The following is a 23,147-nucleotide window of genomic DNA, read 5'->3' on the forward strand; positions in this document are numbered from 1 at the left end:
AGAATTATTAATCACATACAGATTTATTATAATTACATTTTGTAATACTTTCAGTTGTCAGCTCCCCCTAGTGTAAGAACCTCTTTTAATTGAAAATACCACAATTTCTGAACTGAATTTTGTGCAGAATATATGCTTAACTGAAGTTGGGTTGTTTTAGAACAATTCTGAGATTTAATGCTATACTTTTTGCTGACTCAGGCTATAAATGTAGAGAGTAATAGAGAGCTTGATAATTTTCCTTGGGCTTTAGGAAGGCTTAAAAATGTATAATACGTAAGTACATACGTTCTATTTTTGTTTTATCTTCTTCAGATAAGCTCTATTACCAACAAATTTGATAATGTAGGTTTGATTAGTTGTACAATGATACAAACAACAAAAAAAAGAAAACCCCAGGTGAAACACATTTAATATTTAAAGAATCAATTCCAGCAGCTCAATTACCCACCTGCTCTCCTTAATTGGAATATTTAGTCTGCTATGATTGCTTATGATAAATACCTTGGAAGCAGCATTGCTGTTGAATTGCTACATGACTTTGTCAACAATCTTTTGGCTGATGCCATTTTTCCACAAAGTTTTAAATTGTTTTAATATATTTCTATGAAAGAAAAAAAACATAAAATGCTTAAAAATTGAATCTGGAGTTTCTCTGAACTATCATTATATCAGAGGTTTTCAGGGGATACAGAAAATGTGCAGTAACACAGCTTGGAAAAAAAAAAGAAGCATGGGCAGCGGACTAATTCTGGCACCTTTCAGACAGGGAGGGACTGGGTCCCTCTCTACCCTGGCATGAAATGCACTCAGGAGGAAGTGGACCTGAACCTGCTGAGATACACTCACACTGCGGCAATGGATTCCCCAAACCAAGACAGCTTCACCTTCTACCTCTGGGATGGCGACAACAGGTCACCTGCATTTGACTGTCAGATCACTATCAAGTATATGCAGAAAGGTAAAAGCATTTCTACCAAGGTTTACTGTGATCAACTTTTATAACCAGCATAGCTCTAAGTTTTCTCTTTCCATCCCTCCCTTTTTCTTTTTCTTTCTCTTTCTTTCTCTCTCTCTCCCCTCTCTCTCTACCTTCCTCCCTCCCTCCCTTCCTTCCTCACCCAAGAACCCTTAGTTTTCCTTTGCTTTTTTAGAGAGAGAGGAAGGGAAAGGGACATTGATATGAAAGAGAAATGTCAATTGGTTGCCCTCTCATACACACTCAACCAAGATTGAACCAGTAACCTGGGCATGTGCCCTGACCAGGAATTGAACCCATGACCCTTTGGTCTAAGGTAGGCTGCTTCAACCAACTGAGCCATATCAGCCAGGGCCTTCTCTTCTTTTTTTTTATTTTACATCAGTTCTTTATACTCAAAATTCCATAATTTATGATTCAATCCTATGGCTCCTCACCTATGCTGCTTAGGGACTATGAGGCTCAATGTATTTGTTACGTTTAGTATTTCAAAAAGCCTCTTGGAAATACAGCTTTATCCACAACATGGTTGCATACACTACTTTAACTGTCAGGGTGTTTTGCTTTAAGTAAAAATTTGACAAATCAGTGTGTTTTATCTTCAGAAAGTGGATTATTTGTTGAAAATGGAGTTGCAACGGAAGAAAGAGTATAAGCAGTAGCGAGTGTAAGCCCTTGATGCCCAACTGCCCCATACTTTAGCTTAAAGACTGCATGAGGGGGATGAGAATCATATTTCATTCATATGTATGGTTCAGGATCTATACATTCCCAGGACCAAGCACAGTCTTAGATCCTTAGTACATGCTTGATTGACTGAATGCTTGCCTTTTTTTTTTTCTTTTTTCCTTGGCTGCCAGGAACCTCAGAGCTAAATTGGATGCTTAAGTGTAGTAAAAATTTTACTTCATGTGCATGGTAATTACAGTTGTCCTGAATCTTTTAAAACAAACTTTAAGTCTGCTTGATTGATTTTTAAGGTTTATTTTGAGCTGTATAATAATGTTTTTTACTTATTTGTTTCCTGGTTGTACAATAGAAATGTATAGTGTTAAGATGTCTAACAACTGACTCTTAGATAAGCTAGAAGTTTCTCTTTCATCTTACTCAGAAGTAAGACTTGTTCATCGTAAGTCTATGTCCAGGTGAAATGTAATATAAGTAATATCAGGGCAGACAGCTAATGTGTTAGGACAGACAATCTTCTTACTGCCTTAGCACACTGCATTCCTGGGGAGGGGGCGGGCTGGAAGAGGGTTCTGTTCCACACAGCCACCTGGGGGTTCTTTCTAGCTAGAGAATCCTTCGTCTCTGAAGGCCTTGGAGTTACTCTAAAAGCGAAATATAGAGGAAAATGAGAAGAGGATTTCATTGGTGAGGCTTGGAGGTAGGATACCCGTCTGTCTGTCTTCCACACATCCCAGTGGCTGCATTGCAATTGCATTTTATGTTAAGGGAGGCTGAGCAATAGAAACTCTAGCTGTGAGCCTAGGAAGAAAAGGAATTGAGGCTGTCAGGTGCCTTAGCAGTCTGCCTAGACTGACATGTGATCATTTCCTAAAAGGATTAGTGAATACATTAACTTATTGACATTGTCACAACTTTTGTGTTTATTCTCTTAGTTTCTTTTTACATTGTGGTGTTTATATCTGTATAGTTTTATATCCTTATTTATTTATTTACCTAGCATGAGTTTTCTCAGGTTACAACATAACTTCATAACCATAATTACTCATCTTGAAATAAAATTATGCTGAATTGTGAGACTGACTCATAACCCTACTATTTGCATTTGGGTGAATTCCATTAGGGAACTGTTATAAATAATGTGAGGTCCTGCAGTTGTGCTGTGCCTTCTGATCTACACAGGGGCCACAATGGCGTGGGGATCTTTGAGAAGTTTAGAAGTTATGGTCTATACCTGATCCTTCTCTGTACTCTGCTGTTAACAGTGATATGAAACTGCACTGAGGTGAAACACGGATCCTGTTCCTCCCTCCAGATTCATTTTCTGCTCCTGATGAAGCTGCTTGTGGGTGATTCCCTCCCCCCCCCCCTTTGTTCTGTCTCCTTACTACTTCGATGCGTCCATCTTGACTCCCTCTGAAGTAGGTGGGGCTTAAGTTTTGATTTAAAGTTAGATGGTCATTGGTTCCACTTTGGACTCTAGTTGCATAGAATTTTGAGTTAAAAGTATAATATACCAAAAAGATCAATTTGGTCATCTAAACCAGGTTTTCTCAATATGGGCCTTATTGGCATTGTGGGATGAATAATTCTTTATTGTAGTGGACTTTCTTGTGCATTGTAGAATGTTTAGCAGGATCTCTGGCCTCTCTGTGCTAGAAGCCAATAGTGCCACCAAGTTCTGATGACCAAAAATGTCCCCAGACATGGACACATGTCACCTGGTGCAGGCAGAACCGCCCCTCAGGAAGACCCCTGGGATAAAGCTATATCTGCTTGATGTTTTATTCTGACTTTTTATATGCTCATGGGACAGAGCAGCTTTTCAAAATTTTATTGACCTTTTGTATTTTTTAATTTAGAATTGGTTTGGCATTTCCTTCACCCATAATTCCTTTTGGATATTTACATATTTAATGTTGAAGTGTAAGAAATTCTTGTATATTAAAGAGAGGAAACAAAGTAATAGAGTGTTTAAGTTTGTGTTCAAGTCAGATAGCTTGAGTACAGACTCTAGCTTCACCTTTTATTAATTGCATAATAATTAACAAATTAGTTAGCATTTCTATACCTTAGTTCCCTCATTTATAAGCTGGGAAATACAATAATACCCTAACTTACAGTGTTGGTGTGAAGATGTAGCAGCCCTTAGGCTTGTACCTGGCATACAGTAGAAGCTCTATATTTTAGATGTGATTATTTTTAATGAACAAAATTGGATTGTTATTCCTAATTTGTGAAACACTGCATCATTATTAGTCCATGTGTGACCCACTCTGCTTCACTCATTCATATACGCACTCATACATTATTTTAAAAATATACAATAAACACCTGCGCAACCACCATACAAGGACTAAGATATGAACAGTAGCCAACATCTACCTCTTTTCTCTTCCCAACCTCCATCCCAAATTTTGTGTTAATCATTGTCTTACTTTTGTTGATGGTTTTCTGGGACTTGCCCATAGAACTGTTAGTGAGCTGTGTCTGTTGCTGTGTGTAGCTGTAGTTCATCCATTTTGCTATTGTATTAGATTTACTTGCACAAATAGTGTGCTTACATACTCACTTTTTGCGAAAGCATTTGGGTTGTCTCCAGTGTTTTCAATTCCAAGCTCTGCTGCAGTGACCTTTCTGGCACACGCCTCCCAGTGCAAGGGCATGCGTTTCTCTCCACGACACAGCTGGGGTGGAATCACTGGCTCAAGGAGTTTGTGACATTCAATTCTTTACAAAATCATGACGAATTGTGTACCAATCTATTCTCCTACCAGGATCATATGAAAGATTCTCTTGATCTCCATCCTCTTCAATACTTAGCATCATCAGATTTCTCCATTTTTGCTAATCAGTGGGTTATGAGATGGCAACTTATTGTGATCTTGATTTATATTTCCACGGTTATTGAGATTGATTATCTATTTGTATTTTTATTGGCCATATGTGTTTCCTCTTCTGTGTAATATCCTCTCATAGCTTTTGCCTAATTCTTTCATTAATTATAGTTATATAAACCTTTCTATACCATGTTAGTTTTGATTTCTACACCATTTAGCATTTTTTTTTACCTTGGATATTGTGTTTTTTTGAAATTGGGTCCTTGACCACAACCTCTTCTGCTGTGTAGGTGATATTGTCCTCCTTGCAAAGCCACTTGCGGTGCCTAAAGGTGGTAGAGGTTTTCTGACGACCGCCACTCTCCTCGCTGTGGATGGAACAGACAAGCCTGAGGAACTGCTCTTTGTCATCACCTCCCCACCGCGGCACGGCCAAGTGGAATACGCCCACTATCCTGGAGTCCCCATTACAAGCTTCAGCCAAATGGACATAGTGGGGCAGACAGTCTGCTATGCACATAAGAGGAAGGCACCTGTCCCCAGGGACATGTTCAGGTGAGCCCGCAAGAAACGTTTCCAAACCCTTTCCCTGCGTTAGTGCTTAGAAAGACAAAAGGAGGGAAAAATGAGTCCTTTTCCAGCTCTGGTATATCTGCGTTCCTCTTCTTCTGCCTTGCCGTGTAAAGGTGAAGGTGCACCATTGGAATGCCAGCAGCAAGGCAAGAAATTAGGGCTTGTTTAAAAATAAACACATAAATAGACTTAAATGCAAGCTGTTTGATGAGGAGGAACGTGAAGACCTGAGGATGCCATCTAAGGGGAGACAGAAAAGGGATTCACCACTTTTTTTTTAGTATGTTTTTCTATATGAGGAAAGGTATTTACTAGTAAACATTTGGCATAGGCAGATCCTGCCTTGTGACACAGTGTGTCTGGCGAACTGTGTCATAAATCACGCTGTCATACCGTGGGTCGCATTTCCCCATAGAAGCAGTGTTGTAATTGGGGGCTGTGCACCTGTTCGAGGATTGTGTATCACATAAATCATTGGAATGAATAACAATCTGGTGAAAAGGCAAAGATACCACATTAATGAAAGTCTCTGTTCATTTAAAATACTGAAATCTGTTTCCAGTCACATAAAGCAGGATAAACTCTAGAGGGTCTATCATCTAGCAGTTCTCAAAGCTGGCAGAGTCGAAGTCCTCAATAGAAAGACATGTCTTCAGGGCTAGGATAAGAACCAAAAAATCCTGGACGAGCCTTTGGGGGAACCATGGTACACATCCAGCCTTGAGTTTTAGCAATTAAGAAGGAGGCCCTGAGAGCTTTGGTTCATCTGTCGTACATGCAGAGATTCTGAATGATTTTCACCATGTCAGAATACAACCTTCAAAAAGCACTACTGAGTAACATAAATGTAGCGTACTTCTATGTTATTCAGTGGTTTCCCACAAATTGTAAAGTGTACCGATACACCTGTGTTTAAATACTACTTTCATACATTTTCATCTAAGTTCAATATGTCTGCTGTGATAAACACTGTTTAAAGGTCAGTAAAATGATTTTTCTTGCCTTTTTAGCATTTAGAATTAAGATATTGGATAGTTGAACTGTTAAAAAATCCAGGGAAGTTTGAACTCATACCTTTTTTTTCTCTTGACAAATGTCCTTAACAAGCAGACAATCATTTGATAATCCTTTGATTAATCAATATCTTTATCACCAGTTCAGTCTTGAGCGTTGCTAGTCATCTACTAAATAAAACATGAAACGTGGGGATTCCTTTCCACATGGTTTTTCTGCCCAAGAGGCGGTGCGGGGTAACTGTGGTGGCGCAGGCTCGGGGGCAGTGGCTGCATCGCTCCGTCACCCATTATCTGCCACTACCCTCGTCACGTCACATGGGCCCTGTGCCCTGCGTCCTCTCCTGAGAGAAGGAATGATGCTTGTAGTACTCGCATCACAGGATTGTTGAGAGGTTCAAATGAGCTTATGCATGTAAAATACTTAAAATAATATGTGGCACATAGAAAGAACAAAATAAGTATTAGCTGCTATTATTACTACTGTTGTTGTTATCATTTTTTATTTGTTCTTTCCTTGGTCCCCTTTGACCTCCAGTTTTTATAACACCAAGCATAAACTTAAGGGAGGAAAGAAGTTACAATGAAGACTGTTCTCCCCCCCACCCTCACCCCCATAAGGCGAAGAGTGGTTGCTCCTGTGTCTGATCCACGTGTGTCAGATTCATGTTTTATGCTCGTCTCTAGAACTCTGCTCTCATTTATTGCCACTCCCCCAGTCAGTGCCCGCCAGAGAGCCTATGGAAGACATTAATAACTTTATTGATGAGTAAATGTATAAAGATGTTAAAAAATGAATGTTAGGTATTAGTCAGATGGTGGTAATGAACTAAGAATGAAAAACAATATTTTCACATTGGGTGATACTGTAAAACTTTCTTAATTCACATCTATAGAAAGTCTTACTTGATGGTACTTTAGAAATCATTTATCCCAGGAACCCGTAACTTTCTAGATTCGCAGAGTTACCTGTGAGATTTATCAAAATACAAATTCTTGGGCCTCACTGCAGAGAGGTGACTTTGATAAGTCCTGTCTAAGGAATGTGAGTTTTCACGAGCTCTCCAGGGGGGGTTAATGCCGTCGGGACTATCAGACAGTGGGCTGGCCCAGTCCCCTGCTCTAAGTACTGTGTTCTGCAGATTTGAGGACACCCTCTCAGAGTTTCCCAGAGACAGGCAATGAAGGGGCTGAGTTGGTGGGGCCCTGGGTCGTCACCCCAACTTACTAATAGGGCTTTGTTTTGATCATTTGATTTTTGGTTTGTTTTACGTACTGGACTTCTTTTTTTTTTGAAGTATATTTTATTGACTATGCTATTACAGTTTTCCCAGTTTCCCCCCTTTATCTGCCCTCTGCCCTGCACTCCCCAACCCTCCAGCATTCCCCTCCTTAGTTCATGATCATGGGTTGTACATATAAGTTCTTTAACTTCTGTTTCCTATACAATTCTTAACCTCTCCCCATCTATTTTATGCCTACCAATTATGTTTCTTATTTCCTGTACCTTCCCCCCATTCTTTTCCTCCCCCTCCCTATTGAAAATGCTCTATGTGATGTCCATTTCTCTGATTCTGCTCTAGTTTTTGTTTTTGTTCTTTTTTAAGTTTAGTTGTTAATAGCTGTGAGTTTGTTGTCATTTTACTGTTCATAGTTTTTGATCATCTTCTGAGCAAGGTTTTCTTTTAGCAAAAATGCTGTGGCCTTATTTCCCAAAGTGTTATTTGTACCACCAGTGATAGCAGAATGCAAAATAAGGCAGGCCGGTCCAGGAAGAAGAGGGGCCAGAGTGAGAAACTACTCCCTTTTCATTTTCTCCATGCTCTGGGCTGCTTCCAGGGGGAAGTCTCGGGCCTGGGCTAATCTGTCCTTAACAGCTTTTCAATATTTACTGTTTTCCCTTTTCAACAGAGAGAGCACAGGCCCCAGGCTCCAAGCTATTGGGCAACAATATCCAGCTAGAATTAAGAAAACAATCTTTTCTTATATGTATTTTGTAGTATTTATGCTGATTAACTTTTTAGTAGTTGAAATGTTTCCTTTTAAGTACATTTATTTAAGTAAAAAAGTGAGTTAAGTAGTAAGAGTACAGGTAATATAAGAAAATGGTAAAAATTGTGAAGATTATGTTGGAATGACTCAAGATTCGGCAACAGGTCTATAGGGAGAAAATAAATAACAAGGGTTGAGAGCAGCAATTTCATCCAATCCTTTCATTTGCATGTGGGAAAGACAGTGTTGCTTGAATACCTGCAATGCATCAGGCGGTGTTCTAGATCCTTTTTGCACATCATTTCCTTACACCTCCACCTTGAGTGAGATGGTTTATTCCCATTTTATGCATGAGAAAATAGGGTCTATTGGGCAAAGAAAGTCACCTAAACTGAAATAACTAAGAATCATGGCTGAATTGGGGCTGAGATCTCATTTTGGAGAGTTCTTTCCATTATACCTCATTGTACCACTAATTTGTGGAAAGTCTGCACATGTGCGAAGGAACTTCCTCACCGTGTCGTTCTGATGTTTGGCCAGCAGTTTTGCATATTTATAATGGAAGAGCCTAGCATCTGCCCCAAACCCTCATTCTAATCTCCTCACTCCCCAACCCAATCATGGACCACTGTGTTGTTTGTCAGGTGGCGTGAAACCAAAGCTGAAAGCCTGTTTTAATGAAAGTGTGATTATTGTGCTTTTTAAAAATTAAATCTATGCAACCAATCTAATCACCTAAATTTATGTTGCTTTCTGTTAAATCTGGCAAGAAATTTGGCTGGGTAGAGAAGATAAATTCTGTGGCAGAGGATTTTTCTCTCTCCTCTTTTTTAATGTAAGGTATGGCAGCATTAATTAAATGGGGCGAGGGGGGAGTTTAATGATCAGATTTTACCTTCTGCAGAAATATTTTGCGAATCATAAATTTCTCCAGCATTGTTTGGTGCTGCTGGCCTGGAAGAAAGGTTTGGCAGCACATTCTAGGACAGATGACACCAAGTGATTAGCAAGCTGACTTCAGCTCCTGGCAGGCGTGCACTAAAAGAACATGCTAATATCCCCCATTTTGACATGCCGGCTGGACTTTTTTTTCCCCTGAGGAACTGGCTCTATTTATGATTCCATTTTTATCCTGTAAATGCCATGACAGATGGCAGATTCTTCAGCCAACTCTATTGCCAGGAAATGCAGAAAGCTTGAAAGCACCATGGTAATGGTGAAATCAGACCAGGCAGGCACCCAGGCAAATCTGAGAGTCATTCCCCAAATTTCATGAGAACAATGGTCATCTTGGCTGTCTTTTCTCAGGGAAGTGTAATAAAGAAAGTTAAACAAAATAGACCCACAGAAGGAGCTGCTACCTTGATACCACTGGCTCCTTAACCTTGGGACAGGTGACATTATAGCAATGACACTGCTGTTTTAAAACTTGAAAATATGTTTGGAGGGCTTCTTTGCGGGGGAGCCAGGGGAGCCTTTGGAAGATCACCTGGTTACCCTTTGCAGACATGAACAGCACCGACCTTGTCGCACTTGTTCTGCTAGGCTGGCTTTGTCTGGAAGCCAACCATGACTGTTCGCCTTGTCTCTCTCTCTCTCTCTGATAGTGTTTCTCTGCCTGTGAGTGGTTTGCATTGTTCCTCATGAAAGTGAATGATGTGTTTGATCGAGTCATATTTAAAAATTGCATCCTTTTCACCACTGGCTTATTAGCTTTAGGTTGGTTCAGACAGCTGCCTCAGTGTCCCAGCTGGAAACACTGGCCTCAGTAAACATATTTCTTTCTCCTCTATGGCCCCTGCCCAGCTCGCCCTCAGTTCCATCTGTCTATGTCAGGCGGCCCATGTCCAACGTGGTCAGATTCCCATCATCAGGTGGAGAGGAGCGTGAGACCAACGGCCTGGATCCTAAGATAACTTCACAACAGGTCACACACTCATAGGTAAATGCAAGCCATCCTGAGACTGAGCTTTGCAGATCCGTCAGGCGCCGTCAGAATTCAGTCTCTAGAGAGAACAGTCAGAATCAGAGAAGCAGCATGGTTGCCTCTGGCTGAGCCCTGGCAGTGACTTGAGCGCCCACTTCCCTCCTGGCTCCTGAACCCTGCTCCTGCCTGCTTTCCCCTTCCTTCTCTGCAGGTATTTGACAGGTTTTAATGGGGCACAAAGTCTTGAATCCCACAATTAATGCTAGTACTAAAAATATGTGCCCCTTGGCTTAAATTTGTGCTCAACCATAAATGACTGGCTTAAAGTTCCCTGCAAGAGCACATTTGATATAAAACCTGGTAGGGAATGGAGAACCACTTTGTTTGTGAAGGAGGGTAAAGTGGAAGGCATGAAACAAGTTTCTGGATGGGTTAAGTGGAAAAGAGGGCAATTGGAAGCATTGGGAGAACGCCGAGTCTCCTCCTGGTTTTACCTCGAGTCAAATACTAGGCTCCAGGGAAGACATCTGAGAAAGTAACAGGAAAGAACAGAATGAAGTCATAATTCCATGGACAGCTTTCCCTGAGGAATAGACCATGATTTGTAAACCTATCACTTGGTCTTCGACATGGTCAAGGAGACTAAGAAGTAAAAAGTTGAACACAGACATTTTTCTGGGTGTGTTTTTTTATTGACTTTTTTGAAAATAACTGATTTTGTAAATACTTCTGATCCAGCAGTAAAATTACCCCATTTGTTTAGAAAATATTTATCAAAAATTCAGCTTTACAAAAGGAAAATTGATGGTTTTGTTTTAAGGAAGCAAGGTAATTTTGCTATCTACAATTCCAAAGTTAATTCAATCCCCTTATTCAAACTGTAAAATAATAATGTGGGAAAAAATAACAGGGTATATTCTTTACAAGTCTAGGTATGTGAAATGTTAAGATTTGCTTTGTTATATTTCTCTTACCATTTTAAACTTTTTGGACATAGATTCCTTTATTTTCCTTGTAGGCAGTCTTATCAACTAGATAATTAAAAAAGCTAAAAAATTTTAGTCCAGCCTTCAAAGCAAAATCTGGGTCAGCCAAACTCATCTCTCTTTACTTTTGGTCCAGCTGCTCATCCCTCTCAGCCCTGGGCCTCAGGCGTGCCGGTGCCTCCTTGTGCTCACACAACCTGCTTCCAGGTTTCTTCGTGTTCAAAAGCACAGCAACAACCCTCAAACCTTGAAGGACAAAACACGTTTTGCAAAGAATAAAAACTTGTTAGTTAAATTTGTCAGATTAGTAAAATACATATAAGCCCCATTTCTTCTCTAGTTAAAAAAAGAACCTCCAGGGTGGGGGCAGGTAGAAGAAGGTAAAGGGGGAGATAAATGGTGACAGAAAGAGACTTGACTTTGGGTGGTGAACACACAATACAATATACAGATGATGTATCAGAATTGTACACCTGAAACCTATGTAATTTTATTAGTCAATACCACCCCAATAAATCCAGTACAAATTAAAATAAGTAAGCAAAATAAAATTAACCAAAAAAAATAAAAGAACCTCCAAAGAAAATTCTTATATATGTAATGTTTATAATCAGCTAAAATTAGTTTTAGAGATTTTTACATTTATGAAATATAAGAGTGTACCCCATGAATATTTTTAGCAACTACAGCACATAGAGAAAACCTAATAGACACAACTTCATGATTATTTTCAAGTTTGGGGGGGTCTATAGTGAATTTGTCAGTTATATTTTGAGAGTAGTGATTTTCTAATTGGCTGGAGTTTTAATAGTGCATTTTGTTTGCTTAATTTCATGACGTTCTCAATTCCCCTTAAAACAAATTACACATTGAAATTTTCTAAAGATCATATAAATTAGTTTTATTTTGAGATTTGCAGTGGTGGGTGTAATGGGATTTATGATCAATATAATCAGAAACACATTCTGGTATCCCAAACTCAAGACTGTGAGAGAGATTTTATTTACCTTGAATTTATATCCTTTCAGCTTTCCCTTTACAACTCTGCAGTGGTGCACAGACACCCACTCTTCCCCTGTGGTTTGCCAAACCAGCATTTGTTAATAACTCTGCAAGAGCAGAAGGTGTGAGCACAAAGACCCAGGTTCTAGTCCTAGTTCTGCCTCCCACTTGCCTTAGGATCTCCACCACACTTATGAACCTTTCTGCTATAATTTTCTTTTCCTTAAAGCAGGGAAGTAATCTTTGCTTTAAAGGAAATAAAGATTACTTGTCTATCATAACTCCCACATTCCTTGTAAGAGGCAAATGTATTGCAGAAGCACAAGAAAGGGAGTAGAGCATCGCATGGTATTTTACAGGTGGGTGGTATATAGAGACCATTTGGTCCATCCTTCACTTTGCAGAAGAGTGAAAATGAAGCCCAGAAAGGACAGATGAGTTAGACACGATTACATGGCTAAGTAGTATGACCTTAGAAAATATACCACAAACATATACAGTGAATTAGCCGAATTCAGCCGACTCGGCCCTTGATTGAATTGGCCTCTAATTATCAGTATTAAAAGCTTATCTTATTCCACAAAGAAAATACAGTTGCAAAAGTATAACTATATAAAACGAGTGATCTCTTCAAAGTCATGCAGTGGGTCTAATTTGGCATGAAATTCCCATGTGAGGCGAGGAACTATGCTAGGCCCCGGCACACCAGAGAAATATCACTGGCAGTATTGGCCTGCTCCGCCACAAGAGTCTACCACCAATGTTAGTGAGAAAATCTTTTGGGTGTGGAATGGGCAATTTATGTGTTACCTAGTGACTTATTTAACAGAACGGTGTCCTCCAAAAAGACCTGCCCTTGATTTTTCATTTGAACCCCAAACAACATATCCTCTAGTAAAGGTGTGTGTTGTTATCATTTCATTCCAGTAGATGGTGACACAAGAATCCATGCTGAAGGCTGCCTTGCCTCTCTTTGCCAGATTCATTGTCAGCAATGGACTGCAGACCAAGCATGGGGTGTTTGAGATCGTGCTGGAAACTGTGGATAGAGCCTTACCCGTGGTGACCAGGAACAAGGGGTTGAGACTGGCTGAAGGGGCCACGGGCCTGCTTTCCCCGGACCTGCTGCAGCTGACCGACCCTGACACTGCTGTGGAGAACCTCACCTTCCTTTTGGCTCAGCTCCCACAGCATGGCCAGCTCTACCTGCGGGGGACAGTGCTGCTCCAACACAACTTCACGCAGTGGGATGTGGACAGCAGGAATGTGGCCTACAGGCACTCAGGAGGGGACTCCCAGACTGACCGCTTTACTTTTGTGGCCACAGATGGCTCGAACCAAGGCTTTATTGTGGATGGGAGAGTGTGGCAAGAACCTGTTTCATTCACCATCCAGGCAAGTATGAGAAATACACAATTCTTTGCCACTGATGTGCAGAAAATAACTTTAAGGAAAACTATTTTCTTCTTTCCTTCAAATATGTACTCTGTGTCTGCAGTGTGCTCGGCACCAAGCAAGGCGCTGGGCATATCAATGTCAACAAAACAGATGTGGTCCCTGTGTACAGGTAATGATTGGCCTTAAGAGTCAGTGGTAAGTAATATAGAAAGGAACAAAAAACACAGGCCTTGGAGTCTGACACACCTAGGCTGGAATTTCTGCTTTGCCATTGATTAGCTGTGTCACCTTGAGAGCGTTCTTTTACTCTTCTGATGCTACTTTTTCTCCTTTGTGTTGTGGTGAGGATGAAATAAGAGTAGGTATTCAATGCACCAGCATATTTCCTGAGACATATTAGATTTTCAATATCTAATATTATGTAATATCGATATATATCTATTTATATCTAATATTATAACTACTGTTATAATATTTAACTATACTATTATGATGATGCTTACTGGTCCATGTCACCTACTATCATTTTAATGGTTTTCAACTAGACATATGGAAACCAACAGGGCAGTGTCAGTGCCCCACATGTGGTAACAATGAGAGTGATGTTTGCAGCAGCTGCAGTTTTTCTGAGCAATAAATGTAGGTCAGACCCACTTTACATATCTTCTTTAATTCTCATAAAAAATCCTTAGAGGAATATGTTATCTCCATATTATAGATGTTCAGGAGTTAAATAATTTCTTGAAATATACATAAAAACCTCAAATCTTTCTGTCCCCAAATCTGGTGTCCTTTCTACGTCACTGTACTGCCATATTTGTGTTGACTACGGTCATGATTCGAGGAGGGCATAATGTGTTTTCCATTTTTCAGTCAAAACACATTAAATGTGTCTGGCTGTTAGAGCCTCGAATCCACTCTTCTTGGATGTGGTTCACCCTATTCTACACACTTCCATCAACAGCAAAAAAGATGTATCTGTTTTTTACTTCGGGATACCTTCTGATTATGCAAAATAATAATTTCCCCTTGCTCTTCTCTTTAGTCTCTGTACTAGTGAGGATTCTCCAGAGAAACAGAACCAATAGGATGTGTGTGTGTGTGTGTGTATGGAGAGAGAGAGAGAGAGATTTATTTTCAGGATTGGCTCACACATGTCACATGGGTCTATATGTCTAAAATCTGCAGGACAGACCAACAGCATAGAGATTCCAGCAGGAGTTGATGTTGCAGTCTGGAGTCCAAAGGCAGACCTGGGGGCAAAATTTCTTCTGTTCAAGAGACTTCAGTCTCTTCTCTTACAATCTTCAACTGACTGGATGAGGCCCACTCACATTCTAGTGGGTGATCTGTCTTATTCAAAGTCTACTGATGTAAATGTAGTCACACCTGAAAAATATCTCCTCAGCAACACCTAGACTGGTGTTTCACCAAACAGCTGGGTATCAGAGCTCAGCTACATCGACACATAAAACGAAATATGACATCGTCTCTCTGTAAGCTGGGATCTGAGTAGAAAGGTGGAAAGTCCTGATGACATAGAATGGGTGCTGGAGGAGACTTTGGCCCTAAGGATATCCAGAAAATGTCATGAAATTGTGATGCACTGGGAGAAGAGAGAAGGTATTGATGTCATTGTACAGTATACAAGTACTTTGTGCATAGTAAAATTATTGTTTTATTGCTTATTATATTTTTATTGTTTAGTTTCATCTCACTCTTCAGTCAATTACAATTTTTTATGGACTTTTGACTCCCCACACTAGGTAGAAAAATGTCACTGTATTCTCCAACCAGAAATAATGTTCTGGGTCTATTGGCAGCAAATTTGTAGCATTTGTCAATTCTGCATGTGAGCATAGGAGTTCCTCTGCATTCCAGAGCCAAGAAGGAAAGGGGTAGAGTTTGAAGAAAGTACTAGATCAGGTCTCTTGCAACGCCAATACTCATCATAAAGAGTATTACCATGAGAGAATTGTCTTTTGGAAGTTTCAGAATTTACTGATAGGAAAATGTTGGATACATGATATAAAGTTTCTTTGTCATCAACAGCAGGTTTCACCCTGGCTGGTGTGGCTCAGTGGATTGAACACTAGCCTGCAAACCAAAAGGTTGCTGGTTTGATTCCCAGTCAGGGCACATGCCTGGGTTGTGGGCCAGATCCCCAGTTGGGCGTATGCAAGAGGCAACCGATGGATATGTCTCTCACATACTGATGTTTCTCTACCTTTCTTTCTCCCTCCCTTCTCTCTACAAGTAAATAAATAAAATCTTTTAAAAATAGTGGAAGGTTTCCCTTGCCCCCTCCCCTCAAATCATTATGTGTAAAAACCACACAAAGAAAGCCTAAAACTTTCTCCCATAATTCCTCTGAATTTTCTGGTCTCTAAGCAGAGAGGTCAGGCAGTTTGGGAAATGACTAACCTTCTCCTACCCCAAGCAGTACAGAAGAAATGACCCCATCATTCTCTTGCCTTCAAGAGCTTTTTCTGGCAAGACAATATAATATCATCAACCACTGAGTGATGAATTGGTCCAATTAAGTCACCGGGTGTGCTACTCTGATGGTCCCAAACTCGGAAACCAAGGGCAAAGCTACTGGACTTAAGCATAAAACTTAAGTGCATTTTACTGATACAGCATGTGCTGATCTGACATTCATTTTGTAGGAAGTCATGTCTGTCTGACCAAGATGCTGCAGTCTTGCTGCAAAGATTTCTGTAATGTCCCTTATGAGGGGACAGGGCTGGAGGTGAGGGAGAAAGAATCAGTATCACTGCTCTCTATGGTCTACGCATATCAGAAGATTTCCAGTAAACCCAACACAAGTAATCATAAAAGGATATATAGCTGCCACTGCTGTCATCATTGTCTCCTCCTCCTCCATTTTTTCACCTCCTCCTCCATCACCTCTTCCTCCTCCTCCTCTTCCTAAATGAATCATTATGGTATTAAATTACTATGTTTTAGAGTCATTTCTTACACAGCAACAGATAACTGATTCATCTCTCCTCCATGAAAGCTTTACTTTTCCTTCATCCATCCTAAATCCTTGCCACTCTTCAGGGATTATTACCTTTATAAAACCTCCTCTGAATATTCCAGGTCAAGGTTTTTCTTCCATTCCATTCCATTCCATTCCATTCCATTCCATTCCATTCTATTCTATTTATTATTTATTTATAAATATATTTTATTGATTATGCTATTACAGCTGTCCCATTTCCCCCCCTTCACTCCCCTCCACCCTGCACACCCTCTCCCACCCACATTCCCCCAATTTAGTTCATGTCCATGTGTCATAAGTTCTTTAGCTTCTAAATTTCCCGTACTATTCTTGCCCTCCCCCTGTCTATTTTCTACCTACCATCTATGCTGCTTATTCTCTGTACCTTTCCCCCCTCTCTCCTCATCCCGCTTCCCTGTTGCTAACCCTCCAGGTGGTCTCTATGTTTGTGGTTCTGTTCCTGTTCTAGTTGTTCACTTAGTTTTTGTTTTTTTGTTTTAGTTTTAGTTGTGGTTGTTAACAATTGTGAGTTTGCTGTCATTTTACTGTACATGTTTTTTATCTTCTTTTTCTTAGAGAAGTCCCTTTAACATTTCACAAAATATGGGCTTGGTGATGATGAACTCCTTTAACTTGACCGTGTCTGCAAAGCACTTTATCTGCCCTTCCATTCTAAATGAAAGCCTTGCCGGATAGAGCAATCTTGGATGTAGGTCCTTGCCTTTCATGACTTGGAATACTTTTTTCCAGTACTTTCTTACCTGTAAAGTCTCTTTTGAGAAATCAGCTGACAGTTTGATGGGAACTCCTTTGTAGGTAACTGTCTCCTTATCTCTTGCTGCTTCTAGGATTCTCTCCTTCATTTTAATCTTGGCTAGTGTAATTAGAATGTGCCTTGGTGTGTTCCTCCTTGGGTCCAACTTCTTTGGGACTCTCTGAGCTTCCTGGACTTCCTGGAAGTCTATTTCCTTAGCCAGATTGGGGAAGTTCTCCTTTATTATTTGTTCAAATAACTTTTCCACTTGTTGCTCTTTCTCTTCCCCTTCTGGTGCCCCTATAATTCAGGTGTTGGAACATTTAAAGATGTCCTGGAGGTTCCTAAGCCTTTTCTTATTCTTTTGAATTCTTATTGTTTCATTCTTTTCTGTTTCGTTGTTTCTTTCTTCCTTTTGATCCATTCCATGGATTTGAGTTTCTGTTTTCTTCCCATCACTATTGGTGGTTCCCTGTGCATTTTTCTTCATTTCACTTAGCATAGCCTTCATTTTTTCATCTAATTTATGATCAAATTTAACCAATTCTGTGAACATCCTGATCACCAGTGCTTTGAACTGTGCATCTGATAGATTGGCTATCTCTTGGTCGCTTAGTTGTATTTGCTGTGGAGTTTTGACCTGTTCTTATGTTTGGGCCATTTTTTTTTTGTTTTGTCATGCCTGTTATGCAACAGGGGCAGAGCCTTAGGTGTTCACCAGGGAGGGACAACCCAGTTGCTGGGTTGCGGCACTGTATGTGGGGGCGGGGTCTGAAAGGGAAGAATGGCTTCCACTCTGCTCTCTGTCGGATCCCAGTCTCCTCCGCTGCTTCCCCCATGCAAACTGGGCCCTTCTGGTGCTAATAACCGTGTGAATGGGCCTGTGTACATTCCAGGACCCTATGGGTCTCTCCAATGAACTCTCCCATGAGACTGGAAGTCTCTCCCTGCACCTCAACTCCCATAGGTGTTTTCAATTGGCGTTTTGAGGCCTTATTTCCCAGCTCTGGGACCCTGGCCCGAGCGCTCTGTCATGCTCCTCAGCTTTGTCTGGTTTATCTGTGGGCAAATGTAAGGCCGCCTGGTCAGCCAGCCTTCTTGCTCACAGTGCCTCGCTTCACAATTGCTGCCTTGCTGGGTCTGCCCATTGCCACCTGTGCCTGGGGTCTGCCCGCCGCTGCCTGCTTGCCCAGGGTCTGCCCACTGCCATCTTGTGCACCCAGTGCCACCGCTTTTTGTGCCTTGACCCCTCTCTGCCCGGATGTCCAATTCTGCCCCACCTACCGGTCTGGATGAATGTGTCTATTTTAATGCCTTGGTTGTCGGACTTCCATACAGTTCAATTTTCTGTCAGTTCTGGTTGTTATTTTGTTTTTAAATTGTTGTCCTTATTTTGGTTGTGTGAGGAGGCACAGGGTGTCTACCTACGCCTCCATCTTGGCTGGAAGTCTCTCTTTCTCCTATTCTTGTGCAAAACTGTCCAATACATGATTCCTTAAAACAGTAATTATATGCCTTGTTTTATATTTTTAAATTTCTTTACGTAGGTTAACAATATCTTACTATATGAACTTTCATGAAGATAATCTTCCTTAAAAATGTCTTATACTCTAATATTTTAAAATGCTTTTGGTATACTGAGTCAGAAGATCTGCTTTTGAAGAATCTAGAAATTTAATAGGACTAGGATGCATTTTAGCCCAAAGATGACCAATGGCACAACAGGGGACCATATAACCAGGGTTTAGATATTAACATTTTTAAGAGATAATTGATCACAACAGGAATTCATTCCTCTTATAATACTTTTGTTTTCAAGAAAAACAACATTTTTTAAAAACCAGCTGTACTCAGCTATTTATCAACTTGAAGAATGTCTTCCATGGTGTGAAATATTCTTTTTTCTCTGCTGACATTGACTTCCCAGCCCTATTGGCCACCATGGCTGTAGGATCTTCCCCCTGAAAAGGCCCTGAAGCCTTTGAGGGCTGAAGCCTGAAAAGGCTCTGAAGTGTAGGTAATTCCCCACCTTCCTCCCAACTGCACAGCTTTGAGTTTTCCATCCATACTTTTCAGGAAAGGAGAATGACTAACTTTTGGAAATGTTTTGTTGCTTTTCAACTCATAAAATACTCATTTTGAAGAATTCATAAACTACAGAAAAGGATAAGGAAAATATCCTTCACAATCATACCACCCAAAGATAACTGTTGTTGGCTGACTTCCTTCCATTCTTTTATTCTGTGCAATTAAAAATGGCATGATATTATATGTACTATTATGCATATTGCCTGTTTCCACTGTTCATTATGTTACAAATTTTGTTTCATGCCATTAAATCTTTCTTGAAAACATGATTTTTAAAGGCCACATAGCATTCAGTCTCAGGTAGAGATGGTTTATGAATCCCCTGTTAGACTTTTATGTTTTCTGGAACTTTGTTAATTGCTGTCATAAATTATATTTTCGTGAACATACAGGGGTGGACAAAAGAGGTTTACAGTTCATATGGAAAAAGCCACACAGGTTCTGATTATTACAATAGCTTTATTAACTCAAAAGAATGTCACAATGCAACTGTGAACCTTTGCTTTCCCTGTACCTATATTTTTGTGTACATGTCTAATTATTTTTACAGGATAGTTTAAAAAGTGAAAGTTTTAGATTAAAGTATGTGCACATTTTAGTATATATATATATATATATGAGTCAAATTTCTATTCATAAAATTTTCATTAATTTGTGCTCCTATCAGCAAAATACAAAATACCTGTTCCTCTAAGTATTATCCAACATGATTTATGATTCTTTCAAAAAATTTTAATTAAAGTATAGTTGGCATACCATATTATATGAGTTTCAGGTTTACAACATAGCGATTGAACATTTATATACCTTACTGAGTGATCACCATGAAAAGTCTAGTAACCATCTACCACCGTACAAAGTTACTACAATGTTGTTGGCTGTATTTCCTAAGCTGTACACCCCTGTGACTTATTTATTTTACAACTGGAGGTTTGCACCTCTCTGTCCACTTCACCTTTTTGTCCATTCTCCACTGCCCTCCCCTCTGGCCACCATCAGTTTGTTCTCTACATCTGTGAATCTGTTTCTATTTTGTTTTGATTATTCATTTGTCCTGTTTTTTTTTCCAGATTTTATGTATGAGTGAGTTCATATGGTATTTGTCTTTCTCTGTCTAAATTATTTTACTTATCATAATTCCTTGTAGGTCCATTTGTGTTGTTGCAAATGGCAAGATTCTATTTTTTTTATGGCTGAGTTATATTTTATATGTACCCCATCTTCTTTATTCATTCATCTGTCAGTGGTCAGCTAGGTTGCTTCCATATCCTGATTATTGTAAATAATTCTGCATTAAATATGAGGGTGCATATATCTTTTCAAAGAGTGTTTTTGTTGTTTTCAGATTAAATACCCAGAAATAGAATTGCTGGGTCATGCATATTTCATTTTTGATTAAATGAAGTTAAGAATTGAATGATTAGGAGTAAGGGGGATAGAGGTAGTGTTCCTGTCCTTGTTTGCTAGTGTCAGTGGTGAATTGTGCTAATTGGTCTACACCTGCCCCATCCCTAACACACAGCAGTTATTTGCAAGATGGACTGACCTCCATATCACATCCGAATAAGGCCCTCTGTAGTGTTCGAACCTGTACACCTCCGTCATTCATAGTGATTGCCCATCCACCATCTTCACAAATTGAGTTCACCTGTTTAGTTACGGCACCTGGCTCTCATCCTTAATGAGATGGTTATACAATTCTATAAACAATGACCTCTGACTTTTTTCTTACTAAGATATTTCTATTTTTATTGAACTTTTTTGCTCTCTGAACAAAGATATAACAAAAAATGTATTTGTAGACCTTTATAACTGTATTTCTATAAATCACCAAACATTGGAAAAATGAAAGAATCCTTCTGTGGAGGTAACATTATGTTTGCAATACAATTCTTTGGTAAATCTTAATATATATATTCAATCAATAAATATTCCTTGAGCCTTTGTTATGGTTTAAGCACTGTGCCAGGTGTAAGGAATAGATGGGGGAGATTAAATCCTAATGGAGGAGTCAGACAAATAAATAAAGCTGGGTCAAAGTTTACAATGGGAAGTCCACCTCTATTCCAGGCACTATGATAGTTGCTGAGGATATTGTGGACAAGGCAGTGTTTAGCAGAAATTAACAAAGGAGGAGGATAAAGAATCTGAATGAAATTCGTGGATGTTTTTCAGTGTTAACCTTAAGACCCCATGGGAATGAGAAGCCTTTATTTAAACTTGTATGTAATTATTAACAATTTAGGTGGACCGACTGGACAAAGCAGCACCCCACATCACACACTTGCATCCCCCTTCTCAAGTGGGACTCCTGAAAAATGGCTGCTATGGGATTTACATCACCTCCCGGGTCTTGAAGGCATCGGACCCTGACACTGAGGATGATCAGATTATCTTCAAGATTTTGCGAGGCCCCCAGCATGGACATCTGGAGAACACGACAACAGGTACTGCCTTCCTTAATCCTGTAATTGCTCGTTTTAAAATACACAGTGGCTGGCAACGCTAGAAAGCAATTTAATTAAGTGCAGGCCCATTTGGTAAACACTCCCCAGGGCTTACTGATAGATGCAGTTTACAAATCAATATTAGTGCAAAAGAGAGTTTGAAGCTGAACTTCCTTAAATTCATCTTAAGTGGGAGAACCAAATACTGATCTATTATTTGCTTACATTTTATTGTTGTTTTCTTAAAAATAAAACCAGCAAGATTGTAATATATTCAGAGGAACACTCAGTGTCAGGGCAAAATTCATATTTGTGACTAACTTTTTTCCTACCACAACACAAATTTTAAATGATGTCCATTTATTTAATTTTAAAATTCTGGGGTTTTTTTTGGTGTAGTGGTTTCTCTGGATTGTATATTACCCTTGCTTTAGGGAGACGGTAATCAAAATATATCACTAAAGAGGATAGTATATCCCCAGCCAGGTGGCTTGGCTGGAGCAATGTCCTGAATGTGCACCAGAAGGGCGGGGGTTTGATTCCCAGTCAGGGCACACGCCTAGGTGGCTGGTTTTATCACTGGCTGGGGTGTGAATGGGAGGCAACCAATTAGTGTTTCTCTCTCTCTTTTCCCCTTCCTCTCTGTTTAAAATCAATAAACATATTTTAAAAATTTTTTTAAAAAAGAGGATGGCACAGAATTACAGATTTTATTACTGTATCATCCTTGTCTACCTCCATCTTTGTATTTTTCTTAGGCACAATATTTCTGAGACAAAGTAAACTTTAAAGACTAATTTAAGTTCATTGCATTTCAGTTTTAAGATAGTTGCAATAATGTTCATTTCTTTTAAAAATACACCTCAGAGATTTTTAAAGCTGATATTTAAGATAAAATAGCTATACAATTTTATTAGCTCCTATTTACTCTTGAGTACCCACTAAATTCATTTATTTCTTTTTTGTAGGTGAATTTATCCATGAGCAATTTAACCAAAAGGACTTAAACAGTAAGACCATTCTTTACGTCATAAACCCATCTTTGGAATTTAATTCAGATATCGTGGAATTTCAAATCATGGACCCCACAGGGAACTCTGCCACTCCTCAAATGTAATTTTTTTTTGCCTATTTAGTAGTTCTGCAAATAATGTCCAAAATGTATCTGATTAGGGAAGTGAAATGGTGTTTTTTGAACAGAATCTAAGAGGATAAACTGATAGCCTATTTTACAAACTCATGGAATATATTTTGGAGAGCGATTATTCTATCACTGCTTGTTAAGAATAGCTTTCCAGAGTATAAAAACATTAAAAAGCTCAGTTGTATAGCTCTGGGTCATTCAACTTATGCATGCAAATGCCTACGCTTTCAAACCCAGACAGGTTTCTGTCCTGATGGTTCACCAGCACCCGGGACGAAGGCTGCAGGATCATGTACCAATCGTGCAGCAA

At 39.6% G+C, this 23,147-nt stretch overlaps 1 protein-coding gene across 9 annotated transcripts in view; it reads left to right on the plus strand.

The window, feature by feature from the left end:
• FREM1 (FRAS1 related extracellular matrix 1) overlaps positions 1-23,147 on the plus strand; it is a 160,492-nt gene that overhangs the window by 102,896 nt on the left and 34,449 nt on the right. For 5 of the 9 annotated variants that reach the window (XM_045840791.1, XM_045840792.1, XM_045840790.1 and 2 more), the window contains 5 exons: positions 766-961; positions 4,797-5,061; positions 12,980-13,394; positions 21,492-21,693; positions 22,662-22,806. In XM_045840791.1, the coding sequence (XP_045696747.1) occupies positions 766-961; positions 4,797-5,061; positions 12,980-13,394; positions 21,492-21,693; positions 22,662-22,806 (1,223 nt within the window). Of the gene's footprint in view, positions 1-765; positions 962-4,796; positions 5,062-12,929; positions 13,395-21,491; positions 21,694-22,661; positions 22,807-23,147 lie in introns of those variants that run through there. The other 4 variants (XM_045840795.1, XM_045840798.1, XM_045840796.1 and 1 more) reach the window with 4 other exon arrangements.

This window comes from Phyllostomus hastatus, unplaced genomic scaffold (genome assembly GCF_019186645.2).
Source record: "Phyllostomus hastatus isolate PE091 unplaced genomic scaffold, TTU_PhHast_1.1 phas_contig_34, whole genome shotgun sequence".
Lineage (NCBI taxonomy): Eukaryota > Metazoa > Chordata > Mammalia > Chiroptera > Phyllostomidae > Phyllostomus > Phyllostomus hastatus.